General features: G+C 38.2%; 1 protein-coding gene across 4 annotated transcripts in view; it reads left to right on the forward strand.

Moving 5' to 3' along the window:
- pak6b (p21 protein (Cdc42/Rac)-activated kinase 6b) overlaps window positions 1-5848 on the forward strand; it is a 29203-nt gene extending 23355 nt beyond the window's left edge. For all 4 annotated transcript variants that reach the window (XM_089118976.1, XM_089118977.1, XM_089118979.1 and 1 more), the window contains exons 8-11: window positions 444-570; window positions 1629-1754; window positions 3084-3218; window positions 4589-5848. In XM_089118976.1, the coding sequence (XP_088975102.1) occupies window positions 444-570; window positions 1629-1754; window positions 3084-3218; window positions 4589-4756 (556 nt within the window). In that variant the 3' untranslated portion in view covers window positions 4757-5848. The remainder of the gene's footprint in view (window positions 1-443; window positions 571-1628; window positions 1755-3083; window positions 3219-4588) is intronic.
- The last annotated feature ends 11380 nt before the right edge of the window (window positions 5849-17228 follow it).

The raw sequence follows: 17228 nt of genomic DNA on the forward strand, positions 1-17228 counted from the left end.
TCATAATTATAAACCATAATAATAGTGATGATTATGGCTTACAGATATGAAAACCTTTTCACAATTTTCTAATTTTGACTTTGAAGTTTTCATATCTGTAATCCATAATCATCACAATTATAACACATAAAGGCTTGAAATATCTTTGCATGTAATGAGTCTATATAATATATTAGTTTCAGCTTTTAAGTTGAATTACTGAACTTTTGCACCATATTCTGATTTTTCTAGTTTCACCTGTACTATACAGAGCCCTTAAAGGGACACGGTGATGGAAAAAATATATTTATATTATTTAAAAATATATTTCAGTGCTTTTACGTTCTCTTGCAAACTTTTACGATGCATACTGATATACAGTATATATAACTGATGTATTTCAGGAGTGAAAGAAGGCACAGCCCTTGTTTATTTAGTGTGTGTGTGTGTGTGTGTGTGTTTAGACTCACAGAGGAGCAGATCGCGACGGTGTGTGAGTCCGTCTTGCAGGCGCTCTGTTATCTTCACGCTCAGGGCGTCATTCACAGAGACATCAAGAGTGACTCCATTTTACTGACACTGGACGGCAGGGTAAGATGAGTCGACTCAAACACAATCCTTCTGAATGTTAATCGTGTTAATTGTAAACATGGGTAGCACTCTGGTCAGACAGGATTTAAAGGGGTCACGAACGGCATTTAAAAAAAAAAAAGTATTATGTTCTCCAGTTATAGGAAAACCAGGTCCAGTTTGGACCTGTGGACCTGTTTTTCCAGGTCCAGTTATCAAGAGTTTTAAAGTCTCCCTGTAGTCGATAATTTCATCCCTTAAAACTCACCAAAAATAACATATGTGAAAGTTTTTTCCTTGAAAATAATTTATTCATGCCTTAAAATATCTTGAATGTAACTCGACACCTCATTCAAGCTATTGAATATGCGGTTCTTTTAGTATGCGTGGCTCTATGAATATGCAAATGAGCCCCGCCCCCACTCCACTCACTCAGAGATCCTCTGGTTGTCGATCACACGTTGATCTGATTGGTTACAAGGTGGTTTGTGACGTCAGAAACACCAAAGCGTGTTTTTGAGACTGTCTTTGGTTCACTGCAGTTTTAAGGAGGAAATACTCAGCAATGCTGTCCACTCATCAACTTACACATGCTGTGTGTGTTAAAGCGGATTAAAAACACCACATACACACATAAACAACATTAAACGCTGGATTTCCACCACAGGGGGATGAAGTAACAAGCTATTTTCCATCCTGTTTTGACCTTCTCTTTCAAACACTCATTTAATAGTTGAAAGTAAACGCGATGATGTAGAAGTGGGGTGTATCAGTGGGCGGAGCTAAAGAGGCGATCACGTAGAAGTGGGCGTCGATCTTCATTGACCTCTGTTATGTCAAAATATCAAGAAACGATTTCAATTTCTTATTTCATGACACCGTTTAAACTTTGTTGATGTTGATCGACTGAAACGCATCTTAATACCAGCTCTCAGAAATCGCCCAAATTATAACAAAGAAACGGCAAGTGACGCATTGAATTAAATGTGGAATTTAGAAAGGCTGAAATTGCGTTTTCTTGTAAAACGAACTCCAGGAATATGTGGGAAACTCATTTAGTCTCTTTCTCTGTTTCACAGGTCAAACTGTCCGACTTTGGGTTCTGCGCTCAGATCAGCAAAGACATTCCCAAGAGGAAGTCGTTAGTGGGAACGCCGTATTGGATGGCTCCGGAAGTGGTTTCAAAGACGCCGTACGGCACTGAGGTCAACACACTCACTCCTGCATGAATATGCCGTAAATGTAGCTTTTCATTGAACCAGATCACATGAAGCCAACAGAGGGTTTGTAGCACTTTAGAATTAGCTCTCAGTTATAATAATGCATTCAATGACAAAGATCAATATAATCCATTATAAAAACATTGGATCATGTTGAAATGTCGCTCACTGGAGCTTTTATTCAGGATTACAGCGAATGGCTTCGATCATAACAATGCTTTCTTCAGGGGACATTTAATATTCAATAATATTATTGATCTGTGTTGCTATGGTTGTATTACTGTCATGTTATCACTGTGAAGCTGCTTTGATACAATCTGTATTGTAAAAAGCGCTATATAAAATAAATGTGAATTGAATTGAATTCAGCATTATCCGATAATAATCCAATGCATAAATGCTGAAGAAAAGGAAGGAACACACTATACAGTTTGACTGAGTAAAAATACTCAGGCGATCTTAATAAATAAGGTCTCATTTAATCATCTATGAAACATAACATAAACATCAATATATATATATATATATATATATATGCAATTTTGGATTTTTAAAATATTGAAATAAACATTAACTGAATAATAATAGTAATAACTATTTTTATATAAAGTTAAAATGAAGCAGCTGTAAAGCTTTGCTTTGCATAATAAAACAAACATATGGAAGCTTGTTTCTGCCAATGAATAAAAATAATAATAATAATTGCGACTTTTTATCTCACAATTGCGAGATATGAAGTCAGAATTATGAGAAATAAAGTCGCAATTGCGAGAAAAAAACTTTTTTATCTCACAATTCTGACTTTTTTCTCTCAATTGCGAGTTTATATCTTGAGATTCTGACATCTTTTCTCAGAGTTGTCAGATGTAAACTCGAAATCGTGAGTTATCAGGTCAGTAAGAGAAAAAAGACTCACTTTTCTCCCTCAGAATAGTTTATATCTCACAATTCTGACTGTACAACATGCAATTGCTGCTTGATATAAATCAATTCGTACTTTATAGCTCACAATTGTGAGCAACTTTTTTATTTTTCATTATGTGGCGGAAACAAGCTTCCATACTATGAAGTTTAATTACAACACACACACACACACAAACAAAAGTAAAGTAAAAGCTAACCTAAAAAAATGCGTTTTTAAATGAGATTTAAAAATACTCAAGTCTGTGCATCTCTGATATTAAGTTATGATGTGCATAAGTGAGATTAAAAAAGGCTGTGAGTGTTAATCAGTGATGTAATCCGGTTCAATGAATGCTGACGGTGAAGTGTGTGCTGAACAGAGGAGTGACGAGGCGTTGTCGGTGTGTGTAGGTGGACGTGTGGTCTCTGGGGATCATGGTGGTGGAGATGGTGGATGGAGAACCTCCATACTTCAGTGAGACGCCGATCGCAGCGATGAAGAGAGTCCGGGACGAGCCGGCGCCGTCTGCCAGGAACGCCAGCAAGGTACACACAACATCACCATCACGGCGTTTCCTGCGCAGAGCGGCTGGAAGTGTTGTATTATGCATACACTACCGGTCAAAAGTTTTAGATCAATAAGATTTTTTATGTTTTTAAATGAAGTCTCTTCTGCTCACCAAGGCTGCTTTATTTGATGAAAAAACTGTAATATTGTGAAATATTATGACACTGTTTTCTATTTTAATATATTTTAATTTTTTATTTGAAAGCTGAATTTTCAACATCATTACTGTTGCTGATTACACAGATCAGTTTTCAGTGTCACATGATCCTTCAGAAATCATTCTAATATGCTGATTTTATGCTCAAAAAACTTAAATTATTATTTTCAATGTTGAAAACAGTCGTGTGCCATTTTTTTCCCCAAAAAAATTCTTTGATGAATAGAAAGTTCAAAAGAACAGCATTTATTTAAAATATAATCTTCTCTAACATTATAAATGTCTTTACTGTAACTTTTGATCAATTTAACTCATCCTTGATGAATAAAAGTATTTTCTAATTTCTTTCCCCCAAAAATAAAAAATAAATTCTTACTGACCCCAAACTTACGGAGGCGTATTGCATTCACTTGAAGAAAAAAAATCTACTCTGTTTTTCTGAGTTAATTTTTTCATGAGAAAAAAAATTGCTCTGTTTTTCTGAATTAACGAGTTAATTTTTCATGAGAAAAAAAATATTTTGCTCTGTTTTTCTGAATTAACGAGTTAGTTTTTCATGGAATTTTTTTTTGCTCTGTTTTTCTGAATTAACTCGTTAATTCAGAAAAACAGAGCAAAAACTTTTTTTTCTCATGAAAAATTAACTCATTAATTCAGAAAAACAGAGCAATTTTTTTTTATCATGAAAAATTAACTCGTTAATTCAGAAAAACAGAGTAGATTTTTTTTTTCTTCAAGTGAATGCAATACGCCTCTGTACAAACCAGATCAATTCTGATCAAGTCTGTTCTTTTGAACTTTCTATTCATCAAAGAATCCTGAAATATAAATGTAAAAAACTGTTTTCAACATGGATAATAATCATAAATGTTTCTTGAGCATCATATTATAATAATTTCTGTAGGATCATGTGACACTGAAGACTGGAGTAATGATGATAAATTCAGCTTTGATCACAGGAATAAATTACACTTCACTAATATATTCACATAGACAACCACTGTTTTAAATTGTAATAATATTTCACAATATTACTGTTTTTTTTTTTTTTTTAATCAAATAATTGCAGCCTTGGTGAGCAGGAGAGACTTCTTTTAAAAACCTAAAAAATCGTACCGAACTAAAACTTTTGACCGGTAGTGCACATAACGTAACCAACACTATTTTCCTGTTGTTTAATTGTATACGCAGATCTCTCCAGTTCTGAGGGACTTTCTGGACTCGATGCTGACGCGCGACCCCGTGCAGAGAGCCAGCGCCGGTGATCTCCTGCAACACCCCTTCATGCTTCAGGTCTCGTCTCCGTGCTGTCTGGTCCCCCTGGTGGAGCAGTACCGCAAGCGCATGTCCCGATGCTGAGACGGCCCGTCTGACCCGCCACCACGCCGCTATCCCACGGCCTCGTCACGACCTGCCGAAGACATTGTTAGCCTTATCAGCAGTTCAACGAGTCGGCGAGGTGTGTGTGTGAGCGACAGTATCGCAGCATAGCATCGCTGAAACAATGACCTGAACTGTTTACATTCCCAGTGGAAACACCAGTTCAACTTAAACTGAACATTCAGCCAGCATTTATTTATCTTCATTACAAATGATTTCATTTTGCTGCGTTGTACTGGCGTACTTCAGACGAACCACTGTGACATCATTAGTCGCGTTTCCACTGTCGGGCCAAAAGTGTGTTTGCTACTGTGTGTCGCGTTTCCACTGTCACTGGGGCTCGATCGGGCCTCATCGGGGCCGACGCCGGGGTTTGGGGCCCGCCGGATACTTTGGTCCAACACTGACACTGTTTTTCATGTTTAACATGGTAAAGCTGCTTGATTTCGGCAATCTACTGCAATAAGTGCTATACAGGGGAAACTCGAAACATGAGAATATGGTGCCAAAGTTCAGTAATTCAACTTAAAAGCTGAATCTAATATATTATATAGACTCATTACATGCAAAGTGAGATATTTCAAGCCTTTATTTGTTATAATTGTGATGATTATGGATTACAGATATGCAACGCTTTTCATATCTGCAATCCATAATCGTCACAATTAGTTTCAGCTTTTAAGTTGAATTACTGAACTTTTGCAGGATATTCTCATGTTTCGACTCGAGTTTCACCTGTATATAGTGAGATGATCAGATGATCAGGTTTCTCACCGCTGTCATTGTTTGTTTATTGTGTTATTGAGAGGAAAGTGCTGCACATATTTATATATTCACCTAAACGTCGCTCTTAACTCCCTCAGACCTGAATTATGTTTCAAGTTTCTGAAAAATATAAAAGTACATTTTACCAGCTCATGAGGTTTCTGTAAATGAAAACAAATGAATTTTTTTTTGTATATAATTGCTTTCATTGTGATTTTTTTTTGTCCATTCCAATGGACATCAGGTCAAAACATGTGTACTTCCCAAAAATGTACCAACATGAAATAAATTAATAAACATAAAATTTGTTGGTCTATACTTTAAGCTTTTTCTCAAGGTAAAAAAATCCTAGCAGTATACCATTTCAATTATAATTTTGAGGTTTTTGTTTTACAGATTGCACCTTTTTTTTAACAAACTAAATATCTTCGAATCAATCAATCTGGTCATATTAGAGTCATTTTCTGTGTGCATCTTTCTTTTTTTAGAACAAAAACTTGAACATTATAACATTATGACACGCCCTGACCCCCCCGGGGGGGCCGACGGGAGGAGGCCGAACTTTCGGGACCCCCGAGGCAGTTCCGCAAAGGCCCCCTCGGTGGAGCCACCCTCGAAACGTCCCACGAACCCACTATTCGTCCGACCGACCACCGCTTCCACAGGGCGACCGGCCCCCCGCCCACTGACCGGTCCCTGGACACGCCCCCGTGCCACGAAGGCCCGAAACCACTATTTGTCCAATAACCCACTATATTTTTTAACGTTTTTCCGCAGTTCATTCAATATGCTACAGTTCCCATCGGCAATCTATTGAATGGGGATTCGGGTAGTGTTTTTGATAGACATTTTAATTAAAGTTCCTAAAAAAACAATCCCACAAACAAAATAAGTTTCTCCAATCTTCTTGAAACTCTGAATTCTGATAGAGGGCCACGAGACTTTGACCTGAGTGCAAAATGGAGGCTCTAGACCCTTCCAGAGCTGAGATATCGAAATTCAAAATTTCGACCCGAAAAAAAAAACGACAGTGTTACCCCTTTCGTTTTTTTTCGTTTTGGGGCAAAAAATTAAGTTTCTCCATTCTTCTCAAAACTCTGGATTATGAAAGAGGGCTGTGAGACTTTGACCTGAGTACAAAAATGGAGGCTCTAGACCCTTCCAGAGCTGAGATATCAAAATTCAAAATTTCGACCCGAAAAAAAAAACGACAGTGTTACCCCTTTCGTTTTTTTCGTTTTTGGGCAAAAAATTAAGTTTCTCCATTCTTCTCAAAACTCTGGATTATGAAAGAGGGCTGTGAGACTTTGACCTGAGTGCAAAAATGGAGGCTCTAGACCCTTCCAGAGCTGAGATATCAAAATTCAAAATTTCGACCCGAAAAAAAAACGACAGTGTTACCCCTTTCGTTTTTTTTCGTTTTTGGGCGAAAAATTAAGTTTCTCCAATCTTCTCAAAACTCTGGATTATGATAGAGGGCTGTGAGACTTTGACCTGCGTGCAAAAATGGAGGCTCTAGACCCTTCCAGAGCTGAGATATCGAAATTCAAAATTTCGACCCGAAGAAAAACCGACAAAGTTACCCCTTTCGTTTTTTTTTTCGTTTTTGGGCAAAAAATTAAGTTTCTCCAATCTTCTCAAAACTCTGGATTATGATAGAGGGCCACGAGACTTTGACCTGAGTGCAAAAATGGAGGCTCTAGACCCTTCCAGAGCTGAGATATCAAAATTCAAAATTTCGACCCGAAAAAAAAAACGACAGTGTTACCCCTTTCGTTTTTTTTCGTTTTTGGGCAAAAAATTAAGTTTCTCCAATCTTCTCAAAACTCTGGATTATGATAGAGGGCTGTGAGACTTTGACCTGAGTGCAAAAATGGAGGCTCTAGACCCTTTCAGAGCTGAGATATCGAAATTCAAAATTTCGACCCGAAAAAAAAACGACAGTGTTACCCCTTTCGTTTTTTTTCGTTTTTGGGCGAAAAATTAAGTTTCTCCAATCTTCTCAAAACTCTGGATTCTGATAGATGGCCACGAGACTTTGACCTGAGTGCAAAAATGGAGGCTCTAGACCCTTCCAGAGCTGAGATATCGAAATTCAAAATTTCGACCCGAAAAAAAAACGACAGTGTTACCCCTTTCGTTTTTTTTCGTTTTTGGGCGAAAAATTAAGTTTCTCCAATCTTCTCAAAACTCTGGATTATGATAGAGGGCTGTGAGACTTTGACCTGAGTGCAAAAATGGAGGCTCTAGACCCTTCCAGAGCTGAGATATCGAAATTCAAAATTTCGACCCGAAAAAAAAAACGACAGTGTTACCCCTTTCGTTTTTTTTCGTTTTTGGGCAAAAAATTAAGTTTCTCCAATCTTCTCAAAACTCTGGATTATGATAGAGGGCTGTGAGACTTTGACCTGAGTGCAAAAATGGAGGCTCTAGACCCTTCCAGAGCTGAGAAATCGAAATTCAAAATTTCGACCCGAAAAAAAAACGACAGTGTTACCCCTTTCGTTTTTTTCGTTTTTGGGCAAAAAATTAAGTTTCTCCAATCTTCTCAAAACTCTGGATTATGATAGAGGGCTGTGAGACTTTGACCTGAGTGCAAAAATGGAGGCTCTAGACCCTTCCAGAGCTGAGATATCGAAATTCAAAATTTCGACCCGAAAAAAAAACGACAGTGTTACCCCTTTCGTTTTTTTTCGTTTTTGGGCAAAAAATTAAGTTTCTCCAATCTTCTTAAAACTCTGGATTATGATAGAGGGCTGTGAGACTTTGACCTGAGTGCAAAAATGGAGGCTCTAGACCCTTCCAGAGCTGAGATATCAAAATTCAAAATTTCGACCTGAAAAAAAAACGACAGTGTTACCCCTTTCGTTTTTTTCGTTTTTGGGCAAAAAATTAAGTTTCTCCAATCTTCTCAAAACTCTGGATTCTGATAGATGGCCACGAGACTTTGACCTGAGTGCAAAAATGGAGGCTCTAGACCCTTCCAGAGCTGAGATATCGAAATTCAAAATTTCGACCCGAAAAAAAAACGACAGTGTTACCCCTTTCGTTTTTTTTCGTTTTTGGGCAAAAAATTAAGTTTCTCCAATCTTCTTAAAACTCTGGATTATGATAGAGGGCTGTGAGACTTTGACCTGAGTGCAAAAATGGAGGCTCTAGACCCTTCCAGAGCTGAGATATCAAAATTCAAAATTTCGACCTGAAAAAAAAAACGACAGTGTTACCCCTTTCGTTTTTTTCGTTTTTGGGCAAAAAATTAAGTTTCTCCAATCTTCTCAAAACTCTAGATTCTGATAGATGGCCACGAGACTTTGACCTGAGTACGAAAATGGAGGCTCTAGACCCTTCCAGAGCTGAGATATCAAAATTCAAAATTTCGACCCGAAAAAAAAACGACAGTGTTACCCCTTTCGTTTTTTTTCGTTTTTGGGCAAAAAATTAAGTTTCTCCAATCTTCTCAAAACTCTGGATTATGATAGAGGGCTGTGAGACTTTGACCTGAGTACGAAAATGGAGGCTCTAGACCCTTCCAGAGCTGAGATATCAAAATTCAAAATTTCGACCCGAAAAAAAAACGACAGTGTTACCCCTTTCGTTTTTTTTCGTTTTTGGGCAAAAAAATTAAGTTTCTCCAATCTTCTCAAAACTCTGGATTATGATAGAGGGCTGTGAGACTTTGACCTGAGTGCAAAAATGGAGGCTCTAGACCCTTCCATAGCTGAGATATCGAAATTCAAAATTTCGACCCGAAAAAAAAAACGACAGTGTTACCCCTTTCGTTTTTTTTCGTTTTTGGGCAAAAAATTAAGTTTCTCCAATCTTCTCAAAACTCTGGATTATGATAGAGGGCCGTGAGACTTTGACCTGAGTGCAAAAATGGAGGCGCTAGACCCTTTCAGAGCTGAGATATCAAAATTCAAAATTTCGACCTGAAAAAAAACGACAGTGTTACCCCTTTCGTTTTTTTCGTTTTTGGGCAAAAAATTAAGTTTCTCCAATCTTCTCCAAACTCTAGATTCTGATAGATGGCCACGAGACTTTGACCTGAGTGCAAAAATGGAGGCTCTAGACCCTTCCATAGCTGAGATATCGAAATTCAAAATTTCGACCCGAAAAAAAAACGACAGTGTTACCCCTTTCGTTTTTTTTCGTTTTTGGGCAAAAAATTAAGTTTCTCCAATCTTCTCAAAACTCTGGATTATGACAGAGGGCTGTGAGACTTTGACCTGAGTGCAAAAATGGAGGCTCTAGACCCTTCCAGAGCTGAGATATCGAAATTCAAAATTTCGACCCGAAAAAAAAACGACAGTGTTACCCCTTTCGTTTTTTTTCGTTTTTGGGCAAAAAATTAAGTTTCTCCAATCTTCTCAAAACTCTGGATTATGATAGAGGGCTGTGAGACTTTGACCTGAGTACAAAAATGGAGGCTCTAGACCATGGGTCACCAAACTAAGGCCCGCGGGCCGAATCAGGCCCGCCACACCCCTTTGACTGGCCCCCCAACCCCTCTGCCCCCCACTACTTGAACCGGCAATCCCCAAAAGTCGTCATGGCCTATTTTTTTAAATTGCTTTTTGGAAAATAATAACATGTCTGCATTTGGTATTTTGTTGTTTATGAGCATGCTCACCTGGATAGGCATAAGAGCTGACTAGTTCTATTACTCATGTTGTTGTTATAATTTCAATGTTTATTTATTTATTTTATAGGCCTATTTATTTGACCTTTATTAAGTGCTGTACACAATTATTATAAATAGTAACAGGCCTACCTATAATTTATAATTTTTCATTCATCCTTACCAGTGCCACTCACCTCAACTAGGCAGATGTTTCTTACCTTGACAGGTTTGATGTTATTTGTATTCGAAAATAAATAAATGGAAAATCTGTGGTATTTCAAATTAAAACAAAGTGTGAAGACTCGATTACTACTTTTGCAAACAACTATTAATGATAAACAAATATGGCTGTGCCAGGCTAGTAATCTCTACTATGAGGCCTGCTGGTGGTCAGTTTGGTCTTGGTCACACAATTCTATTTTATATAGCCCCGGCCCCCCATCACAGTCAGGAACGATAATGTGGCCCCCAGAGAAAAAAGTTTGGTGACCCCTGCTCTAGACCCTTCCAGAGCTGAGATATCAAAATTCAAAATTTCGACCCGAAAAAAAAACGACAGTGTTACCCCTTTCGTTTTTTTCGTTTTTGGGCAAAAAATTAAGTTTCTCCATTCTTCTCAAAACTCTGGATTATGAAAGAGGGCTGTGAGACTTTGACCTGAGTGCAAAAATGGAGGCTCTAGACCCTTCCAGAGCTGAGATATCGAAATTCAAAATTTCGACCCGAAAAAAAAACGACAGTGTTACCCCTTTAGTTTTTTTTCGTTTTTGGGCGAAAAATTAAGTTTCTCCAATCTTCTCAAAACTCTGGATTATGATAGAGGGCTGTGAGACTTTGACCTGCGTGCAAAAATGGAGGCTCTAGACCCTTCCAGAGCTGAGATATCGAAATTCAAAATTTCGACCCGAAGAAAAACCGACAGTGTTACCCCTTTCGTTTTTTTTTTCGTTTTTGGGCAAAAAATTAAGTTTCTCCAATCTTCTCAAAACTCTGGATTATGATAGAGGGCCACGAGACTTTGACCTGAGTGCAAAAATGGAGGCTCTAGACCCTTCCAGAGCTGAGATATCAAAATTCAAAATTTCGACCCGAAAAAAAAAACGACAGTGTTACCCCTTTCGTTTTTTTTTCGTTTTTGGGCAAAAAATTAAGTTTCTCCAATCTTCTCAAAACTCTGGATTATGATAGAGGGCTGTGAGACTTTGACCTGAGTGCAAAAATGGAGGCTCTAGACCCTTCTAGAGCTGAGAAATCGAAATTCAAAATTTCGACCCGAAAAAAAAACGACAGTGTTACCCCTTTCGTTTTTTTCGTTTTTGGGCAAAAAATTAAGTTTCTCCAATCTTCTCAAAACTCTGGATTATGATAGAGGGCTGTGAGACTTTGACCTGAGTGCAAAAATGGAGGCTCTAGACCCTTCCAGAGCTGAGATATCGAAATTCAAAATTTCGACCCGAAAAAAAAACGACAGTGTTACCCCTTTCGTTTTTTTTCGTTTTTGGGCAAAAAATTAAGTTTCTCCAATCTTCTCAAAACTCTGGATTCTGATAGATGGCCACGAGACTTTGACCTGAGTGCAAAAATGGAGGCTCTAGACCCTTCCAGAGCTGAGATATCGAAATTCAAAATTTCGACCCGAAAAAAAAACGACAGTGTTACCCCTTTCGTTTTTTTTCGTTTTTGGGCAAAAAATTAAGTTTCTCCAATCTTCTCAAAACTCTGGATTATGATAGAGGGCTGTGAGACTTTGACCTGAGTGCAAAAATGGAGGCTCTAGACCCTTCCAGAGCTGAGATATCGAAATTCAAAATTTCGACCCGAAAAAAAAACGACAGTGTTACCCCTTTCGTTTTTTTTCGTTTTTGGGCAAAAAATTAAGTTTCTCCAATCTTCTCCAAACTCTAGATTCTGATAGATGGCCACGAGACTTTGACCTGAGTGCAAAAATGGAGGCTCTAGACCCTTCCATAGCTGAGATATCGAAATTCAAAATTTCGACCCGGAAAAAAAACGACAGTGTTACCCCTTTCGTTTTTTTTCGTTTTTTGGCAAAAAATTAAGTTTCTCCAATCTTCTCAAAACTCTGGATTATGATAGAGGGCTGTGAGACTTTGACCTGAGTGCAAAAATGGAGGCTCTAGACCCTTCCAGAGCTGAGATATCGAAATTCAAAATTTCGACCCGAAAAAAAAAACGACAGTGTTACCCCTTTCGTTTTTTTTCGTTTTTGGGCAAAAAATTAAGTTTCTCCAATCTTCTCAAAACTCTGGATTATGATAGAGGGCTGTGAGACTTTGACCTGAGTGCAAAAATGGAGGCTCTAGACCCTTCCATAGCTGAGAAATCGAAATTCAAAATTTCGACCCGAAAAAAAAACGACAGTGTTACCCCTTTCGTTTTTTTTCGTTTTTGGGCAAAAAATTAAGTTTCTCCAATCTTCTCAAAACTCTGGATTATGATAGAGGGCTGTGAGACTTTGACCTGAGTGCAAAAATGGAGGCTCTAGACCCTTCCAGAGCTGAGATATCGAAATTCAAAATTTCGACCCGAAAAAAAAAACGACAGTGTTACCCCTTTCGTTTTTTTTCGTTTTTGGGCAAAAAATTAAGTTTCTCCAATCTTCTTAAAACTCTGGATTATGATAGAGGGCTGTGAGACTTTGACCTGAGTGCAAAAATGGAGGCTCTAGACCCTTCCAGAGCTGAGATATCAAAATTCAAAATTTCGACCTGAAAAAAAAAACGACAGTGTTACCCCTTTCGTTTTAATTTTTTCATTTTCGGGCGAAAAATTAAGTTTCTCCAATCTTCTCAAAACTCTGGATCATGATAGAGGGCCGTGAGACTTTGACCTGAGTGCAAAAATGGAGGCGCTAGACCCTTTCAGAGCTGAGATATCAAAATTCAAAATTTCGACCCGAAAAAAAAACGACAGTGTTACCCCTTTCGTTTTTTTTCGTTTTTGGGCAAAAAATTAAGTTTCTCCAATCTTCTCAAAACTCTGGATTATGATAGAGGGCCACGAGACTTTGACCTGAGTGCAAAAATGGAGGCTCTAGACCCTTCCAGAGCTGAGATATCAAAATTCAAAATTTCGACCCGAAAAAAAAAACGACAGTGTTACCCCTTTCGTTTTTTTTCGTTTTTGGGCAAAAAATTAAGTTTCTCCAATCTTCTCAAAACTCTGGATTATGATAGAGGGCTGTGAGACTTTGACCTGAGTGCAAAAATGGAGGCTCTAGACCCTTTCAGAGCTGAGATATCGAAATTCAAAATTTCGACCCGAAAAAAAAAAACGACAGTGTTACCCCTTTCGTTTTTTTTCGTTTTTGGGCGAAAAATTAAGTTTCTCCAATCTTCTCAAAACTCTGGATTCTGATAGATGGCCACGAGACTTTGACCTGAGTGCAAAAATGGAGGCTCTAGACCCTTCCAGAGCTGAGATATCGAAATTCAAAATTTCGACCCGAAAAAAAAACGACAGTGTTACCCCTTTCGTTTTTTTTCGTTTTTGGGCAAAAAATTAAGTTTCTCCAATCTTCTCAAAACTCTGGATTATGATAGAGGGCTGTGAGACTTTGACCTGAGTGCAAAAATGGAGACTCTAGACCCTTCCAGAGCTGAGATATCGAAATTCAAAATTTCGACCCGAAAAAAAAACGACAGTGTTACCCCTTTCGTTTTTTTTCGTTTTTGGGCAAAAAATTAAGTTTCTCCAATCTTCTCAAAACTCTGGATTATGATAGAGGGCTGTGAGACTTTGACCTGAGTGCAAAAATGGAGGCTCTAGACCCTTCTAGAGCTGAGAAATCGAAATTCAAAATTTCGACCCGAAAAAAAAACGACAGTGTTACCCCTTTCGTTTTTTTCGTTTTTGGGCAAAAAATTAAGTTTCTCCAATCTTCTCAAAACTCTGGATTATGATAGAGGGCTGTGAGACTTTGACCTGAGTGCAAAAATGGAGGCTCTAGACCCTTCCAGAGCTGAGATATCGAAATTCAAAATTTCGACCCGAAAAAAAAACGACAGTGTTACCCCTTTCGTTTTTTTTCGTTTTTGGGCGAAAAATTAAGTTTCTCCAATCTTCTCAAAACTCTGGATTCTGATAGATGGCCACGAGACTTTGACCTGAGTGCAAAAATGGAGGCTCTAGACCCTTCCAGAGCTGAGATATCGAAATTCAAAATTTCGACCCGAAAAAAAAACGACAGTGTTACCCCTTTCGTTTTTTTTCGTTTTTGGGCGAAAAATTAAGTTTCTCCAATCTTCTCAAAACTCTGGATTCTGATAGATGGCCACGAGACTTTGACCTGAGTGCAAAAATGGAGGCTCTAGACCCTTCCAGAGCTGAGATATCGAAATTCAAAATTTCGACCCGAAAAAAAAACGACAGTGTTACCCCTTTCGTTTTTTTTCGTTTTTGGGCAAAAAATTAAGTTTCTCCAATCTTCTCAAAACTCTGGATTATGATAGAGGGCTGTGAGACTTTGACCTGAGTGCAAAAATGGAGGCTCTAGACCCTTCCAGAGCTGAGATATCGAAATTCAAAATTTCGACCCGAAAAAAAAACGACAGTGTTACCCCTTTCGTTTTTTTTCGTTTTTGGGCAAAAAATTAAGTTTCTCCAATCTTCTCAAAACTCTGGATTATGATAGAGGGCTGTGAGACTTTGACCTGAGTGCAAAAATGGAGGCTCTAGACCCTTCCAGAGCTGAGAAATCGAAATTCAAAATTTCGACCCGAAAAAAAAACGACAGTGTTACCCCTTTCGTTTTTTTCGTTTTTGGGCAAAAAATTAAGTTTCTCCAATCTTCTCAAAACTCTGGATTATGATAGAGGGCTGTGAGACTTTGACCTGAGTGCAAAAATGGAGGCTCTAGACCCTTCCAGAGCTGAGATATCGAAATTCAAAATTTCGACCCGAAAAAAAAACGACAGTGTTACCCCTTTCGTTTTTTTTCGTTTTTGGGCGAAAAATTAAGTTTCTCCAATCTTCTCAAAACTCTGGATTCTGATAGATGGCCACGAGACTTTGACCTGAGTGCAAAAATGGAGGCTCTAGACCCTTCCAGAGCTGAGATATCGAAATTCAAAATTTCGACCCGAAAAAAAAACGACAGTGTTACCCCTTTCGTTTTTTTTCGTTTTTGGGCAAAAAATTAAGTTTCTCCAATCTTCTCAAAACTCTGGATTATGATAGAGGGCTGTGAGACTTTGACCTGAGTGCAAAAATGGAGGCTCTAGACCCTTCCAGAGCTGAGAAATCGAAATTCAAAATTTCGACCCGAAAAAAAACCGACAGTGTTACCCCTTTCGTTTTTTTCGTTTTTGGGCAAAAAATTAAGTTTCTCCAATCTTCTCAAAACTCTGGATTATGATAGAGGGCTGTGAGACTTTGACCTGAGTGCAAAAATGGAGGCTCTAGACCCTTCCAGAGCTGAGATATCGAAATTCAAAATTTCGACCCGAAAAAAAAACGACAGTGTTACCCCTTTCGTTTTTTTAGGTTTTTGGGCAAAAAATTAAGTTTCTCCAATCTTCTTAAAACTCTGGATTATGATAGAGGGCTGTGAGACTTTGACCTGAGTGCAAAAATGGAGGCTCTAGACCCTTCCAGAGCTGAGAAATCGAAATTCAAAATTTCGACCCGAAAAAAAACCGACAGTGTTACCCCTTTCGTTTTTTTCGTTTTTGGGCAAAAAATTAAGTTTCTCCAATCTTCTCAAAACTCTGGATTATGATAGAGGGCTGTGAGACTTTGACCTGAGTGCAAAAATGGAGGCTCTAGACCCTTCCAGAGCTGAGATATCGAAATTCAAAATTTCGACCCGAAAAAAAAACGACAGTGTTACCCCTTTCGTTTTTTTAGGTTTTTGGGCAAAAAATTAAGTTTCTCCAATCTTCTTAAAACTCTGGATTATGATAGAGGGCTGTGAGACTTTGACCTGAGTGCAAAAATGGAGGCTCTAGACCCTTCCAGAGCTGAGATATCAAAATTCAAAATTTCGACCTGAAAAAAAAAACGACAGTGTTACCCCTTTCGTTTTTTTTTCATTTTCGGGCGAAAAATTAAGTTTCTCCAATCTTCTCAAAACTCTGGATTATGATAGAGGGCCGTGAGACTTTGACCTGAGTGCAAAAATGGAGGCGCTAGACCCTTTCAGAGCTGAGATATAAAAAATTCAAAATTTCGACCCGAAAAAAAAAACGACAGTGTTACCCCTTTCGTTTTTTTTCGGTTTTGGGCAAAAAATTAAGTTTCTCCAATCTTCTCCAAACTCTAGATTCTGATAGATGGCCACGAGACTTTGACCTGAGTGCAAAAATGGAGGCTCTAGACCCTTCCATAGCTGAGATATCGAAATTCAAAATTTCGACCCGAAAAAAAAACGACAGTGTTACCCCTTTCGTTTTTTTCCGTTTTTTGGCAAAAAATTAAGTTTCTCCAATCTTCTCAAAACTCTGGATTATGATAGAGGGCTGTGAGACTTTGACCTGAGTGCAAAAATGGAGGCTCTAGACCCTTCCAGAGCTGAGATATCGAAATTCAAAATTTCGACCCGAAAAAAAAAACGACAGTGTTACCCCTTTCGTTTTTTTTTCGTTTTTGGGCAAAAAATTAAGTTTCTCCAATCTTCTCAAAACTCTGGATTATGATAGAGGGCTGTGAGACTTTGACCTGAGTGCAAAAATGGAGGCTCTAGACCCTTCCATAGCTGAGAAATCGAAATTCAAAATTTCGACCCGAAAAAAAAACGACAGTGTTACCCCTTTCGTTTTTTTTCGTTTTTGGGCAAAAAATTAAGTTTCTCCAATCTTCTCAAAACTCTGGATTATGATAGAGGGCTGTGAGACTTTGACCTGAGTGCAAAAATGGAGGCTCTAGACCCTTCCAGAGCTGAGATATCGAAATTCAAAATTTCGACCCGAAAAAAAAAACGACAGTGTTACCCCTTTCGTTTTTTTTCGTTTTTGGGCAAAAAATTAAGTTTCTCCAATCTTCTTAAAACTCTGGATTATGATAGAGGGCCACGAGACTTTGACCTGAGTGCAAAAATGGAGGCTC

Source organism: Pimephales promelas, chromosome 13 (genome assembly GCF_988280905.1).
Source record: "Pimephales promelas chromosome 13, fPimPro1.hap1.1, whole genome shotgun sequence".
Lineage (NCBI taxonomy): Eukaryota > Metazoa > Chordata > Actinopteri > Cypriniformes > Leuciscidae > Pimephales > Pimephales promelas.